The sequence below is a fragment of the Myotis yumanensis genome, unplaced genomic scaffold (assembly GCF_028538775.1).
Source record: "Myotis yumanensis isolate MYYU_CA2020_CCGP unplaced genomic scaffold, mMyoYum1.0.hap1 SCAF_4, whole genome shotgun sequence".
NCBI lineage: Eukaryota > Metazoa > Chordata > Mammalia > Chiroptera > Vespertilionidae > Myotis > Myotis yumanensis.
In genome coordinates, this window is record NW_027223755.1 from 33213182 (window position 1) to 33233851 (window position 20670).

General features: G+C 38.4%; 1 protein-coding gene across 1 annotated transcript in view; it reads right to left on the reverse strand.

The window, feature by feature from the left end:
* Positions 1-2015: 2015 nt before the first annotated feature.
* Positions 2016-20670, reverse strand: part of SREK1IP1 (SREK1 interacting protein 1) — a 32633-nt gene continuing 13978 nt past the window's right edge. The window contains exons 3-5 of the mRNA XM_070412056.1: positions 19271-19414; positions 10001-10073; positions 2016-6042 (exon numbers count right to left, since the gene is read on the reverse strand). Coding sequence (XP_070268157.1) covers positions 5853-6042; positions 10001-10073; positions 19271-19414 — 407 coding nt within the window. The 3' untranslated portion in view covers positions 2016-5852. The remainder of the gene's footprint in view (positions 6043-10000; positions 10074-19270; positions 19415-20670) is intronic.

A 20670-nucleotide genomic window follows, 5' to 3' on the forward strand; every position in this document is an offset into this window, starting at 1 on the left:
ATAAACTACAGTTTCTGCAAATTATAATTGTCTTAAAAGATTTTTTTTCCCCTTAAGTGATATTTCTATTACAAGAACACAGACTTGGTTTTATAATAGAATTCAAAAGGAAAAAGGAATCATTTTAAGCTGGCTCTGACAAACACATACATCTCTGTGTTGCATAAAGTCTGCAGTTGGAAGACTCGTCTTCTTCAAAAGTGGTGAATATAGCTTCGGTGTTCTGATAGGAAAAAAAATTCTTTATTGCTCTCAGGGATAGAACTTTTGATCATTAGGTGGCCAAAATTTCTACCAAGAACTGGGGGTATCTTCTAAACGAGTGCTGTGTAGTGGAAGTTTCTGAGAAGATGGGAATGTCCTTTCTCTATGTGCATGGTCTGGCAGGGTAGCCACTCCACACTGTGGCTACTGAGCACTTGAAATGTGACCAATGCAACGGAATAGTTTTATTTTTTTAGTTAATTTAAATTTAAATAGCCACATGTGGTTATACTGACATCATAGTTCCAGATGTAACGTCTACTGCCTGTTATATTTTACATTTCAAAAAAGCGCAATTTGGTCAGTGTTTAGATATTAAGATTGCTTAGAGTGCATGGGAAGTTTGGAAGTTAAAACACTACATTACAAAAATTTTCATGTGGTCACAAAAGCCAAGAATTTTCATTTCTTTTTGTGAAAGCATGTATAGCATTTGTGGTACTCCTTGATCTTTTGGCTAGCTTGATTTAAAAAAATTCCAGAAAGTCAGCTATCTTAATGCACACGTTAATAATTATATTACTAATTAGATGTTGCCTCTGGTGAAAATAAACGTAGGTTTAGTTAAGGCACTGGTACAGTTCTACTTTTCTGCTCAAGGGGAAGGACACAGGCCATAAATGACATAAGAAGTAGGAAACTTAAGATTCAGGGTCTGCAAAATGCTCATGGTCCCGACTCCTGACCTGTGGGACAGGCATGGGCTGGGCGTGGCTGGATGCTTCATGGGTGTGCTCTGGGAGACACATCCCAGTCTCGGGCACTGCATATTTTTAAAAAATATATTTTATTGATTTTTTACAGAGAGGAAGGGAGAGGGATAGAGAGTTAGAAACATCGATCAGCTGCCTCCTGCACACTCCCCACTGGGGATGTGCCCGCAACCAAGGTACATGCCCTTGACCGGAATCGAACCTGGGACCCCTGAGTCCACAGGCTGACGCTCTATCCACTGAGCCAAACAGGTTAGGGCAATACTGCATATTTTTAGAGGAGTTGGGAGAAGACAAATGAGGTCAGAAGACCCTGAGCTTCACAAGTGGGATTAGCGTTATGCAGGCCTAAGAAACCAGTTCTTGAATGCTGGCTGTCCAAGAGGCTTGAATCCCAGCACTAGGACCAGGTGGAGCTCCTGAAGCACTCCCTGTCTAGCCAGGTAACCTGAGGGGGCGCCACAGGGCTCATCCAGTGAACCAACAGGTTGTCTCTGTCACTTGGAAGCAGTTGTGCTTCATAGATTGAGACAAAATATTAAAAGCAAGAAGCCTTACAGACAACAGTGTGGTGATGGCCAGAGGGAAAGGTTGGAGGTATCTGGAGGTGGAAAAAGGGGGAGAATGGGAACAGAGAGACTGTGCTTGGGATGAAGGCCATTTGTTGCAGTGTGATGACGTTTTGTTGTACTATACACTTGAAACATGTATGGTTTTGTGAAACAATGTCACATCAATAACTTTTTTTTTTTTTTTTTAAATATATTTTATTGATTTTTTTTACAGAGAGGAAGTGAGAGAGATAGAGAGTTAGAAACATCGACGACAGAGAAACATCGATCAGCTGCCTCCTACACATCTCCTACTGGGGATGTGCCCGCAACCCAGGTACATGCCCTTGACCGGAATCGAACCTGGGACCCTTCAGTCCGCAGGCTGACGCTCCATCCACTGAGCCAAACCGGTTTCGGCCAATAACTTTTTTTAAAAAAAGCAAGAAGGCTTATCAAATTACAGCACAGCCTGTACATTGAAAAGTACATTTTAAATGATTTATTTGGATATAACAAATACTAACATAGTAACAGAATTTATCAGTCAAAAATAATCTAAAATAAAATTAAAAACAAAACACATTTCATAGTATGTACATATGCATGTAATTCTGGGGACAGGTCTGATAAAGAATACTGCAACTTTATGTGTGTTTAGGAGATAAGTCACTGTATGATTTTCGGTAATAAGCAGATCTTAGAAAAGTGGGACTAGAAGAGTATACAAATAATAGGACATAAAGATTCTAATCATTTTTATGTGGCCTTCTAATGAGAGCAATTTCATCTTTTAAAACTGGTGGAATTATGAAATAAATGAAACCAAACCCCAATAAGTCATTTCTTTCCTTAAAATTCTGTCATGGTGCCTCACTGCTTACACATTAGAGTCCAAACTCCCTAAACATGGAACCTAAGACCTCCTCCTTTTGTTCCCGAGAACCTAGATGGGAGTCTGAAATCTTACTTCTTCGGCCTCACAGATTGCTTGTTAATTCTGACACACATACCCCCCAGCCTCCACTGTGGTCTTTGTTCACAGTGCCCACTGGTCAGGAACTACCATAACTGCCACCCTCATCCTCAACCAAAATGTACTTCAAGCACTACTTTCCCTAAGGAGCCTCTTCCAACTTCTCCAGAGCTGGTGAAGTACCCCTATGTGTTTCTCTAAACCCATGTTCCGGTCAATTACTGCACTAAAGTGCTGTGTTTCTCCTACCAACTGAATGACGAACTTCTTCAGGGAAGCCAATTAGTCTTTTTAATCTGTGTATTCCCAGTGCTTAGTAGAGTGTTTGCCGTGCCAGGCGATGCAATAAATGTTTGTTGAAGAAAGGCCACGATGACATTTTTATGAACCCTATTAATAACTCTTCAACCTAGTTTAACTGAAGGTGACCTAGAGTTCTATAATTTGAGAGTGGTAAGTATAGATACATACATTTTGCTCATTTACTAATGTTTTGGCCTCAAAGATCAAAAAGCAGGTGAGTATTAAGTGTGAAGCACTGGGGAGTCCTCTGAGAGATGTTAGTCAACAGATGATCCGGAGAAAATAGGGAATTCTGTGGGGAGAGGGTCCATCACCCCAGAAGCAGTAGCCTCAAGGTGTTCAGATAATGTGATTATTGATACAGGTCTAAACAAAAATTCTGTCTGCATCTAGCAAAAATGGTGCACGTTGGATGGTGAGGATGTGAACCAAATATTAATTACCTGCTTGCAAAAGCTGAATGTGCTTAACAGTAGTACTAATAAATTTGACCTTTATCATTGCAGACTGCTACCCGGTCATCTGTAATAACTTCTAAAATGAACAATATCACCTGAATTTTACTAAAATATCAATACTCATACATTAAGGACTGGAAGGGATCTTAGTGCAATATTTTATAGATGAAAAACACCAAGGCCCAGAGAAACTAAATGACTCTGCTGAAGGTCACATAGGTAGTTAGAAAGTCCAGGACTTTTTGGATTGTTACTACAAAATTGACTTTTCTGCCTGCTATTACTGCCAAAGAGTAAATTTCACTATTTTTTCCCCTAAAATATACCACTGAGATTTGCATTGAAGACCAATAATAATAGTATCACTTTAGAAGAAAATTACTTTAGTAAAAACAAATTTATTTAATTCAGAGGAGGTGTTTCATAAACTATTCTCATATGATAGAAAATTTACCTAAGAATAATTCCAAGATTGTTTCTGGGGGAAAATAATTACCAAGCATTAAAATCTTTTAATTTGCATACCACAGAGTTAATGAGAGCTAAATTTTATGTAACTCTCTGAACCATTATTAATCATGTCACCATGCAGAAATAAATTTAATGAGCCAAATTATAATCTTTACAATTAACAGAAACTTACGAATAACTAAATTAACTCTATTCACTAAAATTATCATATTAACCACGTTACACACTCAATAGGATGAAACCATTCTTTTGCATATGGCACGTTCCAATAATTTAAATAAGACTTTTTTTGACTTATTTGGTCATTTTGATAGCCAAAGAACTATATTTTCAGAAAATACAGATTTCAAAAATACATAAAATACAGCAAAGGCAAAACAAGCCCTTAAAAACCTAATAACTCTGTGTTTCTCTCCAAACAACTGACTAAACTTAATTTAAACAAGGTAATTTCTTTTCATGGCCATATGATTAAATTAGGTATGGAAAAGCTGTAAGTGTGAGAGCTTCCATGGCTGTAACGCGATAGGACAGGGATGTGGGTGCAGCATCCCTAGAAGCTGAGCATGGTAAGCAGACGTTAACAGGGGTGTGAGGCTCCCCAGGCTTACTGAGGTCATGCCAGGTGTGGGGTGCTGGGTGAAGAAAGAATCAGTTCACCTGTCCAACCTGTGAGGATATGTGTACTTACCTGATTTCCCCATAATGAGTTCATCTGTAGCCATGTCTTTAGGTTACCAATTTGAAAACTTACAACTGCACCGCAGTGAGGTGCCTGCAATCTTTGGTGCTGTGCATTGGTAATGGATTGACCCCTGATGCTGCTACAATAAAAGTATTTAAGTTATTGGGCATAAGGGATACCCGAATGTTAAGTAAAGTAACTAACACTGATCACTGTGACATTTAAAATGTAAGAAACACTTATATCTACTAATATTGTTTGAAAATGCTTACCCATATAAAATTTCCATTGTTATATAAAGACTTTCATGATGCAACTCCCTGGCTCTTAAATTTTAAAAAGTACAGAATAAAATTCTTAATCCTAAATTTTTATCACTGCTCCTGAGGTTTATCACTGAAGTAAAAGAAATACCCCAAACTGGCCATTTATGAAAGCATTAATTCGGTGTGAAACCTGCTTCAAAACTACAAATTATTTCAGACAAATAAATATATATGTTCACATTTATAAAAATTTTCCACATTACCCATAGAAACAAGTTTCATAAAATTTACATACGGAATACAATAAAAATCAGCTCTAATGAAGATTTCATTGTCATCTCCTAAATAAAGAGTTCTGTTCTTGAGGTATCACTCTGAGACATGCCAATATGGCACATTTGTAAAACAACCCAGGAGTCTATTCTAAAAATCCTGCCCAACACAACATTATTTCTATGAGACTAATAGGCTGAACTAGGCTTGTGTTTTTAAACAGGAAGAAATATTTTAATAGTTACAAAAATAAGGAGGCAGGTACTAGAAATGCTGCATGTCATAACACAATGAAACTTTGTTATAAATATTTTCATTATCCTTTTCCATTCATTTAAAAAGTTCTAGTCAAGACCAATAAATCAGCTTCATCTTCTATGACATCCAAAAAAAACCAGAGATTAAAAAACAACAGTGAAGAATATTACTATTTTCATACATTATCATAGGATATAAAAAGCTATTAAATTCATCAGTGTCAAGAGCAAAGCATTATCCCCTATCTCACTGTATCACTGGAAGGTAGACACTTGATTCGGCAATACTCATTAACTGCCAGGTAGATTACCTGTGTTGACCATAGTACAATCAACTTATGAAGTAAAAATACTAGTCAAACATACAGAGACACGAATACCAAAAATGATGTGTTTGTATGTACAGATATCCATATTGGGGCACACCTATCAAGTAATATGACTGATTCATACGTTATAATCATAGTACATTAAAAATATATTGCCAGAGGATAATGGTCTCATATGTGAAAAAAATGTCCATATGAACAAGCCCGTGATTTATTGCAAAGCATAATTATATAGCAAATTCCAAGGAAGGTGAAATGATTTTCAAAACCAAAATTTTAAATTTAGTGGCTTAAAGCCACAGTCTGTTATTTTTTGGAGATTTCAGAAATAGTAGGGGTGGAAGAATGCTTTTCCTTTTTTCTCTTCTTTTTTTCCTTTTTGTGATGTTTCCCCTTTTTTGACTTATTCTTTTTTTCTTTTTTCTTTTCTTTCTTCTGATATTTTTGTTTCTTTGGTTTTGAGGTGTCCTCTTCAGCAGAACTGGATGAATAAGACCTATGGGCAATAATGTATACTGACTGATAACTGCATTCATAGCTGATAGGTAAATTTAAATGGGATTTTATCTGCCTTAAATCCTTCTTGGAGCAAGGAGGGAGTATAAACAACTCAAAATGTGCTGTATATATTTGGATTCTCTTAAAATGCTGAATTTAGAAGTTTTACTACTTGGTCACTGAAACTGACAAAACAAATATCTCTATTCTGCTCAACTCTAGTTATATAAGTTTCATATCCTATATAATAAAAGCCTAATATGCTAAGTGTCTGGTCGTCTGGTTGGCTGTTCAACCAATCAAAGCGTAATATGCTAATGATATGCTAAGGTCGCTCAACCACTCACTATGACATGCCCTGACCATCAGGGGGCAGACAGTCAACTGGTCGACCAGTCGCTATGATGTGCATGGACCACCAAGGGGCAGACAGTCGACTGGTCGACTAGTCGCTCTGATGTGCTCTGACCACGAAGGGGCAGATGCTCTGACTGGTAGGTTAGCTTGCTGCCTGGGTCTGGCTGATCAGGACTTAGCAAGTTGGGCCGGACATGCCCTGGAGCCCTCCATGGTCACTCCCTGGCTGGCCAACCTCCTGCATCCCTCCCTGGCCCTGATTGTGCACTAGTGGGGTCCCCTGGCCTGGCCTGTGCCCTCTTGCAATCTGGGACCCATTGGGGGATGTCAGAGAGCTGGTTTTGGCCCGATCTCACAGGCCAGGCCAAGGGACCCCACTGGTGCATGAATTTGTGCACCAGACCTTTAGTAGTTATATATAGTTTTATATAGTTACATAGTTACAGTTTTATACAGTTATAAATTTGGCGAGGATGAAAACTATTTTTCTGGTTTTCAGTTTTTCATCCTATTGTACCCTTCAAAATTTTATAAGGCAAAGTTGCATTTACCAAGCCTTATTATATACACTAGAGGCTCAGTGCACAAAACTTGTGTGCAGCTGCGATCCCTAGGCCTGGCCAGCGATCGAAGCGCAAGCATTTAGTGTGGAAGGGCAGGTCCCAGCTGACCTCTGGGCTGTGCGCAGTACCTGGGCCCCCACACTCCCACACGTCACCCCTCTGCCTGAGTCACTGAACCCCTGCCACTGCCTCTGGTTGCTGCCTGTGGGGCAATTGGTGAGGTGATCGGGCCTCCGCCTGGTTCCCTCAATGCCTGGGAGCTGGGTGGCGGCCCCGACCCCCAACCCCACTGCTGCCACTGGTCGCCATCTGCGGGGTGATTAGCGGGGCAATTGGGCCCTGCTCGCACCTGCCTTGGCCTGGCACCATCCACTCATCTGCTCCACCATCCCGCCACAGTGCTGCTCTCGTTGGGGCCCATTGGGGCTGGCAGTGCCTCCATTGCTGCCCATTGTCAGTGCTGAATCGCTGACGCCCACCATATTCCACACCGCCCCCTGGTGGTCAGCACATGTCACAGCAAGCGGTCGAACTCCCAGTAGAGGGGACAATTTGCATATTAGGCTTTTATTATATAGGATAACTCACTTGTATTGCAATAACTTGTTAGCATATGCCATCAATCTTCAACCTTTTTCATCTCATGGCAAAAATACTAATTAGTAAAATTCTGCAGCACACCAAAAATATATATTACTTTTGCCGATCTGACAAAAAAAAAATAGGTATAATTTTGATTCATTCACACCAGATGGCTATTGCTGTGTTGACCGTTGTCATTTTTTTAATTGACAATCTAAGGAAAAAAAGGTCAGTGCCTCTGACTATATAGTCAGGTGTTGCATGTTTTAAAAATTTTGTGGCACTCCAGTTGAAAATTGCTGGCATATTCTTTTAAAAGAGCCACAAAGGAATGCGATTATATAAAAAGGGTTATAATTATATAACTCAGTATAAATGGGTAAAAGCTGAAAATTAGCAAAATAAAAGCACTTTTGTTCTTTCTCTTTTTTCTCCCTTTATTTTATTATTTTTTTTCCATTACCATTTATCCCTCATATACCCTCCTCCACTTCCACCCACTCATGTCCCCCCAGCAGTCATTGCACTGTTGTCCATGTTCATGAGTTCTTTCTTTTCCTTTTTGCTCAATCCCTTCAGTGCTAATTCTTTTGATTTTTTTCAAGTTAAAGTACTTGATTTCTCTAGATGCAGAGTGATAACAGATACACATTTGTTTTTCAAAATAATTTTCACTAGTTACAGAAAAGATGCTTTTAAATGAATATTCTATATAAATTAATTATAATGATTTATTATTATACTTTATTTTTCTAATATTACTGTAATACTAAATTGGGGAAAAAAACCATAGAAGTCCTTCCTCTAATATTAAAAAATAAAAAGAAAACAAAAAGTGGAGAAGCCATCTCTTAAGACCTTCTATGAAGGGTTCAACAACCTACCCTTACCCAAACCCCAAATATGTATGACTATATAGGAACTGCATCAATTTAAAATAGCATCTCAAGAGATAGTTCAGGGATCTAGACATTAGAAGCTAAAACCCAAACTAAAAAAAACTCCAGAGATTCAAAGAGGAGAAAAGTAAACACATGAGCCTACAAGGCTGTTTCTGCAGATTGACTTGTGTGAACTCCCTAACTGCCTGCCTTGTTTAGGGACCAGAAGTTCCTCTGGTTCTGTGAGGTTGTATTCCTTTCTCCTCCTTGTCTACTTACTTAAGACTTCTGGCCATTTCCTGAGCTTATTTACATGCATTCTCTTATTTCCTCTTCAACTCTATCATTCTCAACTCTTCCCTGTCTTCCTGTTTTAAACAGCCTGCTTGGCCTTTGGATTCTACTGAGAGCTTCTTCTCTGCCTGCACAGTTTTTGTCTTTTTTATTCTGGAATCTCAATTTATTTTATTTTATTTTATTTTATTGTTGACACTATTACAGATGTCCCCCTTCTTGGTACAGCAACTCTATTAGGTGGCATTATCTCTGCTAAGGGTGCCTAGAAAAGTTCATATGATTTCAGCTCTGTCTGAGGTTTGTGAGGCCCAATATAGAAAAGCTTGAATAAATAATCTGTTACAATAAAACAAGTTTATTAGATTTGGAAGAAAATAATCTAACTTTCCCTATAAGCAAACCACATTGCTGTGGCAATGCAATAATTCAACAATATACTAGTCAGACTACACAATACACTTGAGGTCTATCTTCCTATTAGTTTTTATATTAAATATTATTTTAACTCCTAATAATTATTCCAATTTATAAAATAGCCAAGGTGTTAAAATGTATATATTAAATGCTCTATAAAAACTACAAAATGACAACACCTGATTTGCAGAATCTGCTGTCAAGGCCAAATTATTATTGCCAAGTGCTTTAAAAAATGTCTGTATGAAAAAAAAATGTCTGTATGCATATCTTTGTTCTAGTATTAATGAAACTGTACTCATTAACCATGGAAACAGTTGCTATTTAATTCCTTTAATCTATTTCTTTACACAGTTAATTGTTTAAAAAATTGCTATAAAAATTCATAGGTGGCTGATGAAGGTTTTGAAAGACTTGAAGGAATTTTTAGCATGACAAGTGAGTATATAAATCCTATTAATAAATTAATATCTAGGCATGGCAATGATATTTTGAAAATACAAATATTTAAGCTCCCACCTCATACAAATGAGGAGGAAATATATATGTGAAGAAGTTAGACTTATATTCCTTTATAAGATTAGCTGATGTTCTAAAACTCAAAATTCTATAATATATAAAAGAAGGGGAAGGGTGTTCCTTATTTATATCTTGATTTGCTCCAAGAAGAATATTTAAGGTGGCTAAGTGCTGACTTCATTTTTGATTCCTGAAATGAAGGACTTTTAATATTTCACTAAGACAATTGAGTATCTAACTTCTACTAAGAAAAAAATGTTAAGTAAACTGGATTATACAGGGAAAAAAAATTATAATCCATCCTGGATTCACAGTCCTACTTTAAAAAAATGTTTAAAAATACCTTTTCCTTTTTTTTTTCAACTTGATTTTCTCTTTGCTTTTTGCTTTTTTCTTCTCCTCTTCTTCATTTATTCCTGTGTGTTGAGGGGAAAGAATCAGGTCACTATGGGTCCAAATAATATAGTATGTACACATTTTTAAATTTTGGTTGTTTTGATGATGATTTCACTCGTTAGGATATTGAACTTTTCTTGTAACAATTTCCCCTTTCTTAGTTTTTTTTTAAATTGAAGTATAATTGGCATAACACTATGTTACCTTCAGGTGTACAACATACTGATTCAATAATTTAATATATTGCAAAACAATCACCACAATAAATCTAGCTTACATCTGTCACCATATATAATTACAAAAATATTGTTTTTCTTTTGATGAAAACATTTAAGATCTAATCCCTTACCAATTTTCAAAAGTAGCATACAGTAATAAACTAGAGTCACTGTGCTGTATATTACATCCCCATGATTTACTTATTCTATAACTGGAAATTTGTACCTTTTGACCCCCTTCAGCTATTTTGCCCCCTCCCCTAGCCCTGCCTCTGGCAATCATTAATCTGTTCACTGTATCTATGACCTTAGCTTTTTTTCTTTATATCACACATACAAGTGAGATTATACTATATTTGTATTTCTCTCTCTGACTTATTCTGCTTATCATAATGCCTAAATTGATTATTTTTATTATATGCTTTTAATAAAAATGTCAAATACTATTAAGTATATTGAGTAAAAAATTCTAGTATTTTAATGTTAATTCCTATAGCAAATCAATTTTTGATGGGCACCATTCCAGGCCTTAAAAAACAGAACGATACAATCAAGTATAGCTTTAAAATTTTCTTTGACAAACAAAATTGGGATTGTGGGACCCTAGGATCAAGGGACAATCACAATACACTTAATATTTATGCCATTGGTGTTCTAGAAGGAGAGAATACATACTGTTAGGAGAGGGTATAGGGCAGCCGTGGGCAAACTACGGCCCGAGGGCCAATCCGGCCCGTTTTAAATGAATAAAACTAAAAAAAAAAAAAAAGACTGTACCCTTTTATGTAATGATGTTTACTTTGAATTTATATTAGTTCACACAAACACTCCATCCATGCTTTTGTTCCAGCCCTCCGGTCCAGTTTAAGAACCCATTGTGGCCCTCAGTCAAAAAGTTTGCCCACCCCTGGGATAGGGACAGAAAGGAAGGTAAGGTTTCCACACTTTACTTAAACTGGTAAAGTGACAATACAAGTAGACTGATAAATTATGTATATCCAATACCTGGAGTAACCACTAAAAATACTATACAAAATACCACAGAAAAATTTAAAAACACCATGATATATTCAAGGACACTAGATGAATCAACATGGAATTCTAGAAGTGTTCAAGTGACACTAGATAAATCAAAGCACTATAGATAATTCTAAAAAAATGTTCAGGTAACCCTCAGGAAAGCAGGGAAAATAAAACAAAAAATGCAAAACAGAGAGAACAAATAATAAAATGACAATTATCCCTAACATCTAAATAATTACACTAACTTTTAAAAAGGATACCAATTAAAAGAAATTGACAGAGTGGATTGAAAAATATGACCCATATGAATAACATCTATAAGACTTTCACCTACAATATAATAACACCAGTGGCCCGGTGCATGAAATTCGTGCACATTGAAAATAAATTAATTGGAAGAAATATTTTAATACAGCTATTCGCCCTTTCTCTATAATAGAAGTGTCAACCAAATTCATGATTGACAATGACAGATGGAAACATATGCATGCGATTGGCACCAGTGAGAACTTTATATGTATTGAGCATGCACGAGTCAACTTAGCCTTTTATAGATATAGAATAAACTTGCTTAATTAGACCTGCTTTCTGATGTAGCTAAACTTTCTTCAGCCCAGTGAAGCACCCCAACTTCTCTTTCAGGTAATTTTCAGCAATGTAGCAGTAAATATCAACACGAAGATTATTATTATAGATCACACAGGGAGAACAAAGGGTAAAATATTTAACTGCAGCAGTGTTTGACAATATTCTGTGCAGTGAGAAAACCTGAAGTCATTTTCAAGGTCCACCATTTCTTACTTCTTTTCAGTCAGGTCAAGTTTCTAAACTTTCTAAATCTCCATTTTCTGGCTAATGAAAAGAAAATAGGATTCCACCAAGTCTCCTATCTACCTACTCCAGGACTTCTGTGAGGATCAAATGAGATGAGGCACGGGAAAACGCTTCACAGATATTTGGTTACAGTGTGAAATGTTTGCACCTGGCTATAAAGCAAGTTGTGTTCCTGGGCTGAAGAAACTGCAAGGAGGCTAGTTGTCATTATGGAGAGGAAGCCAGGTGTTGCTATGTGATGTCATTACCTGACGCCCACAGCTGTGGGCTGCATTTTGCGTCATGGCAGCATTGGCTGCGATTTGGTGAGGTGTCCCTCCAGGGTGGTGGCGAGGCCTGTGTCCCACTTGGGGGAAGTCAAGTGTTGCTTTGTTGGCGCCAGGTCCGCAGTGCCATTTCTCTGTAAATGGCCACTGTGCATCACGGCAGCTCCTGTGTTGAGTGTCTGCCCCCTGGTGGTTATTGCGCATCATAGCAACCGGTTAGACGGGTGGAGGGACACTTATTAGCCTTTTATATATAACTAGAGGCCCGGTGCACAAAAATTCGTGCACTGGGAGGGTGGGTCCCTCAGCCCTGCCTGCCCCTTCAACCGGCCGATCAGGGGAAGGCACCACCCCCATCACCCTCTCACTGCTACTGCCTCTGGCCTTCCTCTGCAGGAGGCAACTGGACCAATCAGAGAAAGGCGACGCCCCCATCATGCTGCCGCTGTTGCCACTGCCAGCCACTGCGGCTGCCTAAGCCTCGACCCGGCCCTTGCAGCAGCAGCTGCTGCGGCTTTGTCTGGAAGGACGTCTGGTCCAATTAGCATATTACCCTTTTATTAGCATAGACTAGAGGCTCGGTGCACAAAAATTTTTCTGATTTAATGTCTACTTGTTCCATCAATTATTGAAAAAGGTGTGTTGAAATCTCCAACTATAATTGTGGATTTGTGTATCCACAAAAATTTTCCCTGGGAATTCTATCAGTGGTTTGCTTCATATATTTTAAATTTTGTTATTAGGTGCCTAAACAATATTTTTATGTTCTCTTAATTAACTAAGCCTTTTATCATTAGGAAAAAAAACTATCTTTATCCATAGTAATATTCTTTTTTTTGAAATCTGCTTGATCTGACATTTAATAGTCACTTTAGCTGTTTCTTGAATAGCTGTCTTTTTTTTTTTGTAGTTACAATAAGTTCAGAATGATTAATTGTAAAAATGCCCCAACACTTCCCCCCAAAAAAGGTTGAGTAACTAAGCAAATAAAAAATATAGGTATGGGAATAATTACCTCATCCATTTAGGAATGATGGATAACTAGCCCACTGACTAGATTATATAGAAAAATTAGTTCTAATAGAAACAAAACAATCCTAGAATTCAATAAATACTTATGCAGAGCCATCTACCCTTAGGAACAACCAGTACTGACAGTAGGATATGAGAATCCAAGCACTGAAGACAAAAGTTTATTTTAGAGAGTTCAGTGTTTCTGTACTACCACTCTTAAAACTATTCCACATTTATTTATTGAGGTTCTTTCTGAGACAGAATGTCGAAATGTACACAAGCGTAGCAGGGGGAAAAATTTAAGGTTTTGCATAATAATAATTTCTTAGAAAATTATCAACCAACCTTTTGAATACAAAATAGAAGGCAAGAAGATCCTGTGTACTTTACCACTTAAATTTTGTAATGATCAACAACAGTGGGGGGTCTCTTATGTAACATGCAGGAGTTGGAGGTTAGGATCCAGTGCTTACACATATATTTGGGATAGAATGGAAGATCCATCCTAGTAGCACAAGCTGGCTCAGCTACTAGATCTTTGTATTTCTGTCACCAGCTACTTTTAAATACCTGAGTAGGCAGTTCCAAACCTAGACCCATTAATCTAAATTTCTCATTCCCTCTTGTATCTTCCAACTACTTAACAAATATCTTTTAGAGCTGAACCAAATATAGGCTTTACTCCAATTATTGTGTGAATTCATTTAAGCCCTATCTTTACAAAGCTTGAAACCACCATTGTAAGCCATTCACCTGAATCTGATTTCAGCAGGAAAAGGCGAGAGACAATTATGGCAAAATGCAAATACTTACGTTGTTTTCAGTGTCAACCATCTTTAAATAAAATCAAGTATAAATTTAACATAAAACTCTCTTAAACAAACAAAACAAAACCAAAAAAGGCCCCAAAACCAAAATTTGTCAAAATACATTACTTTTCTGTACTAAACAAAAGAATATAAAAAATATTAAGGGATGAAATATGAGAGAACTATTTCCTAATACCAGGCAAATTGCTGATTAATATTAAGTAACACTAGATTAAACAGAGTATGGAAAATCCATATACTTGAATTTCTTGGATCCTTTGTAAATACTGAAATTCTTTTACCTTGACTTTATATATACTGTAACATAAATAGGTTTTTAGATATTTCTACCATATACAATTCCAAAGTTTCTTCAGGAAGTTCAAAATACAGTGTAAAGTTTTCACAAGCTTCCTGAAGAACTGTAGTGCTACTAGACAACAAGCATGCTCACACTTTGATCCTTGCTATATATTGGTTGAGCTTCCCCTGTTCATAACACCAGTAATATAATTTTCTATGGGGGCACAGGTCCCAGGTTGTTATCGTATAATAGGTAACAATGCTTGTTCCTGTCCATGCTAAGTCCTCCTCTCACATTCTTTAATTGCATCAAAAATTATATTTGTCATTTAGAATTATATTTGTTTTAAATGAAAGATATGAAGATATTAAATGCATTGGAAAATATGCACTATAATAGAAGCAAATATCTACAATAATAAAAGTTTAATATGCTAATTAGACTGGACAGCCAGACGACCTTCCGGACGAAGCTGGGGCTGCGAGGGCCAAGGCAGCCACTGCAGCTGCGAGGGCCAAGCCCCTTGCACAAATTTCGTGCATTGGGCCTCTAGTATATATCTATAGAGGCAAAATAGAAAATAGAACTTACATAAAAATAAGTTCTGAGTCTTGTTTTTTAGGTGACATTTCTCTCTCTATTCCCTTTCATGACTATTTCATAAAAGCAGAACGACTAAGTATACTAAGAATATTTTGCTTTCTCCTGGTTCACTATTTTAATTGTTATTAAAACAAATAAACACACAAAAACCTTACCATATTCAAGATAGTTGGTACAAGAGCTCTCTACCTCTAAGGACCAAAGGAAGGGTGATGTGGGATGAGCACTCACACTCAACAAGTCAGTGTTTCATCCTCACCCCTTTAGAGATCTGAGCCATATCAGAAAGTTATCAATGGAACTAAGCACCACGACCTGTACACCCTCTTCCTCTGTGTACTCAGGAACCAACCTATTGTTTATTTGGGTAGGGCTGGGTCACTGGGTAGTAATAGGTGACCATGAATAAATATGGATCCCTTTTATAATACTTTATTATTGGAATCTGCATAATATACTGAAATAAGCACTGTTCTGAGCGGAAGTCACAACACTTGGAAACCAAGTTCTGAGCCTTTAAGCAACCATGGGCAAGCATCTTAGAAGGATAAAAAAAAACTAGATGGAGTTCATCATCCTCAATGTGAGGTTGGAGGAAAGCTAATTCTAATAAGGAAAGTTTACCAACTACTTCTTATCCTGGAGGTAATATGTTATCTCCTCCCCTTCCTCTGAGGGTGGATTTGTCCCAGGCCTACTGATTAAACAATCACCTCTAGAGTAAACCACCCCACTATGTTCTTTATCCTTCCAGACTGATGTGATGAGGGAAAAAATGGTCAAGAACCAAGAGCCTGGATGATCATTAAGTTTGGAGAGCAGCATGTTAGAATGAAAAGAGTATAGGACTAGTAGTCAGGAAACCTGGATCATGATTCTGGCTTTATTGTGACCAGTTAGTGATTTGGGGAAGTTACTTGTTCTTAATTTATTTTTCTTTAAAATTAGGTGTTTAAACTATGTGCTCTCTAAGATCCTTCTTAATTCTAAAATTTTATGCATTTATTTTTTTAAAAAATAGGGCAGTGTAGATCAAGCATGTCAAACTCGAAGGCTAACACGGGCCAAATAAACTAGGCATGGGGTCCGAGGGCTGCAAGTTTGACATGCTTGGTATAGATGGATGGGGTAGAAACTGTCCTTGTGGAATGGACAAGCTTAAGCTTTCTCTCCTAGAAACTTCTGTTCTGCTCCAATGTGATTTGGCTGCTCTCTGTGTCTGGGATCTCCCTGTTGCACCATCCCAGGCATTCCCTTCTTCTCTCTTCTATTTCTCTTGTTCCATGTCTTCCTTTTTTGGGTTTACTCCCTTATTTTGACAGACAACAGCTTACAAGTATTGCTTTAGAGAAGTACAAAGCTATTCTGACTCCTGATCCTTTACCTATGACCTGTTTTGGCCCTGGCTCCAAAAAGTTTGAGTTATATTCTCCTTGTTTCCTATGATATAAGTTTAACAATGGTGTGGCTCTGTATGGGTCTATTTTTAATACTGTTTTTGGTACTTACTGAATCTTTCATCTGAAAACTAATGTCCTTCAGTTCTTAGAAATATTTTTTGTTTTCTCTTTCTGGGACTCATTGAATAAAGTATTTCCTAGACATATTCTTCAGTTGTCTTATTTTTTTTCTCATTTTGCTCTTTCTAAGATTACATCATCTTTATCTTTCTGCTTTATCACATTTTATGCCTGCTTCTTTTTTAATTTCTAAAAGTTCTTTTGTTGTTTTTGTCCATGAAACTGGATATTAATTATTTCTCTTAGGTTTTCTTCTCCCTTCACAGACTGGATTCTTCAAGTTGATGTTTTGTTTGTTGGATTTGGTATTTTTATTTTATACTGGAGTCTTTCCTCAGAAATGTAGTGCTCCTTGGTTGTCTAAAACGCTGAATGGAAGCTTTCAGCAAGCAAAGCTTGGAAACCTGGATTTCCTGGGAATCTGGCTCGGGCCACGTCCTTGAAGAATCCTAGGTGTCAGTGTCTTTATTACTTTCCCCTTAGATTAGGCAGAATTCCCAGGGAAGAATCTTCAAATCTTACACTTAGGTGATATACTGGTATATCTGGGAACCAAACAGGTGAAGAGGTTGAAAGGTTCTCACCATTCAGTATCTATGCTTAGCTTATGTTTCCCTCTGTGTTTGGGCTACCCCTGTTTAAGGACCCTTTGTCTTATGCTGTCTAGAAAATGGCCCTAGAATAGTCTGTGCGGTGATGGAGGAAAGCAAGCCATCCAGCTTCACAGAGCAGGGAAGGGAATTGAGTATCTTAACTGCTTCAGATTTTTACCAACCCTGTTTTTAGCCTTATATAATTCCTCAGTTGCAAAGGTACCTCATTAGCAAGTCTTTGGAGGGATTTGGAGTATGTGTCAGGTTACTTCTCAGCTTTCCGCACTGTTAAGGATATATCTTTCTCAAGTATACAGTCTGTCATCACTAATACACCTGCTTTTCAGCAAAATTTTATTACTACTGCTTCCTATCCCATTTTCTTTGCCCTTGTCGATTTATGTCTTTTAAAAAAAAATTCTTTTACTATCATTTCAGTGATGCTACAGTAGGGAACAAATGTAAGCGTGTGTATTCAAGGGCTGTCTTTACCCTGCAGCTGCACGTACTCCTATGTAATGTCTCTCTCACTTGCCCTCTTTGCCTTCTCACTTGCCCCACTACCCGGCGCATTTGATCTCTTCAGTTACGTTCATTGGATATAATATGGAAAGCTGAAAAATTTTTAAAGTGTTTATTGTTATCTGATGATCTAAAATGAGCTTAACTTTTTGTATTTCTCTCATCCCATGACTAAATCCATATTCAAATAAATTGCATTTTGCTACTGTAGTTCACAAAGCATTTTCACATACATTTTATTTCTAAAAACCTCACTGCAAGGAGAGGCCATTTTATAGATGGGAGAGAAATGCTTAAACAGTAGGTCTGTAATCTCTCTTCTCTTTGAGGGGGAAGAAGAGGATGCCTCCAGGAAAGAAATTTCTTTACACACATGCTAATTACAGACCTCCTGGGAACAAATGAACGGTACTTGCTAGCAAGAGAACCCTTTTAGGAAGAAGGGAGTGACTTAAATAACAGAAACTTACTTTCTCACAGTCTGAAAGCTAGAAGTCCATGCTCAAGCTGTTGGCAAGAGAATCCTTATTTACAGACTGCTTATAGCAGGATGCACTGGCTTTGCTAGGATTGCTTATGATTAATAATCCTGGAACCTATGGATTTAGAGGGCCTGGTTCCCTGAAAAATGCAGGTGTTTCATGATAAAATGACTTCCTTTTGTGTAAGTACTTAGAAATGTCTTATGTTAATCCCAGCTAGAGTGGGTTCTGAAGTAGAAATAAATACCTGGGAGCTGATTTGGCCAGCCCAGATGGCTGAAAGGTTCTCACCATTCAGTACCTACGCTTAGCTTATGTTTCCCTCTGTGTTTGGGCTACCCCTGTTTAAGGACCCTTTGTCTTATGCTGTCTAGAAAATGGCCCTAAAATAGTCTGTGAAGTGATGGAGGAAAGCAAGCCACCCAGCTTCACAGAGCAGGGAAGGGAATTGAGTATCTTAACTGCTTCAGATTTTTACCAACCCTGTTTTTAGCCTTATATAATCCTCAGTTACAAAGGTACCTCATTAGCCTCTGCCTCAGGGTCATTTATATACTTCCATCATTAGCAAAGCTTGATGTTAGCTAAAATCACTGATTTGAAAAAGTGCGATTTGATAACCCAATCTTTTGTGCTTTCCACAAGGAACTTGAGGTTCTGAGTGGTTAACTGACTTGCTGAAAGTCACGTGCTAAAAAATGGCCCAACAGGGCCAGAAACCAAGTCTTAAATCAGACGCTCTGTCCCACTGACACATGCTAGGGTGATGGAACAACATCACTAACAATAAAACCTGGGTTCTAGAATCAAAAACAGCCTTGCTTCCTGGTTCTGCAACTGATCAGCTGTTTGATTTTGGGAGAATTATTTACAACATTCAAAGCCTATTTCCTTACCTATGCAGTATCTCTTACATAAAAGAGGAAAGATATCTTAGTGATAAACGCAATAGAACAATAGATAAGCATGACACAATACACACATTTCCAAACATTTGTAAAGAATGAAGAGAAAAAAGGCATCACTTACTTTTTTCTTGTAGTGCCTGCAATTTATTCAGTTCCTCATTCTCTTCATCACTCTCTTCACTGCTTGTGCTGCTCACATCCAAGACTATGTCCCTCTTGGGGTCTACTCGGAGGAAATTGCGGCATTCAAAAGTCAGGTGACCAGCTAAGTAAAATGAAAAAATATGAATGACAAAATGATACGTTACATAATTATTGTTGGTTGTCTCCTGGTAAGCAACAAGCTGCAATTTTAATAATATAATGTTTAGTTTTAATGTTTACTCAGTGGGTGGTGGTTTGCTTTCCCTGAATGCAATGCTAAGAAAAAGAACTTTTCCTTTCTTCATCAGGACTTCTAATTCAATAAGCATTATTTTTGGGTACTGAATTACTATAGTTTTCCATTTTATGTAATACTAGAGGCCCGATGCACGAAATTCATGCATGGGGGTTGGGGGGGTGTGGCCCTCAGCCTGGCTTGAACCCTCTCGCAATCTGGGACCCCTCGGGGGATGTCCAACTGCCACTTTAGGCCCAATCCCTGCAGTCGAACATCTGGCAGTCGGACTTCCCTCTCGCAATACGGTACTGCTTGCCCCTAACTGCTCACCTGCTTGCCTGCTTGCTCCTAACCGCTCGCCTGCCTGTCTGCTCAAGTGAGCATCATAGCGAGTGGCCGTTCAGTCGTTCTGCCTCTGCCGTAACAGTCACTTAGGCTTTTATATATATAGAAGACTAGAGGCCTGGTGCATGGATTCGTGCATATTGAAAGGAAATTAATTAGAAGAAATATTTTAGAGGCCAGGGAGGAGCCATGGGAGATTGGCTGGCCAGGGAGGGACTGCGGGATTGGGTGTGTCTGGCCCTTCTCGCCCAGTCCTGATCAGCCGAACCCCAGCAGCAAACTAAACTACTGGTTGGAATGTCTGCCCCCTGGTGGTCAGTGCGCGTCATAGCGACTGGTCGAACGGTCGAACAACAATCAGACAGTTAGCATATTAGGCTTTTATTATATAGGATTATAAGAAAATACTCTCATATTAGTATTTTATATTTAACTAGTGGCCCGGTGCACGAAATTCGTTCGGGGGGGGGGGGGGGTGAGGGAGGGAAGAGGGTGTCCCTCAGCCCAGCCTGCATCCTCTCCAATCTGGGACCCCTTGAAGGATGTCCTACTGCCGGTTTAAAGGGATCAGGCCTAAACCAGCAGTCGGACATCCCTCTTGCAATCCGGGACTGCTGGCTCCTAACTGCTCACCTACCTGCATGCCTGATTGCCCCTAACCATTCTGCCTGCCGGCCTGCTCAGCCCCAACTGCCCCCTGCTGCCGGCCTGCTCGCCCCCACCTTCCCTCCCCACTGTCCTGCTCACCCCCAACTGCCCCCCTGCTGGCCTGCTCACTCCAAACTGCCCCCCCC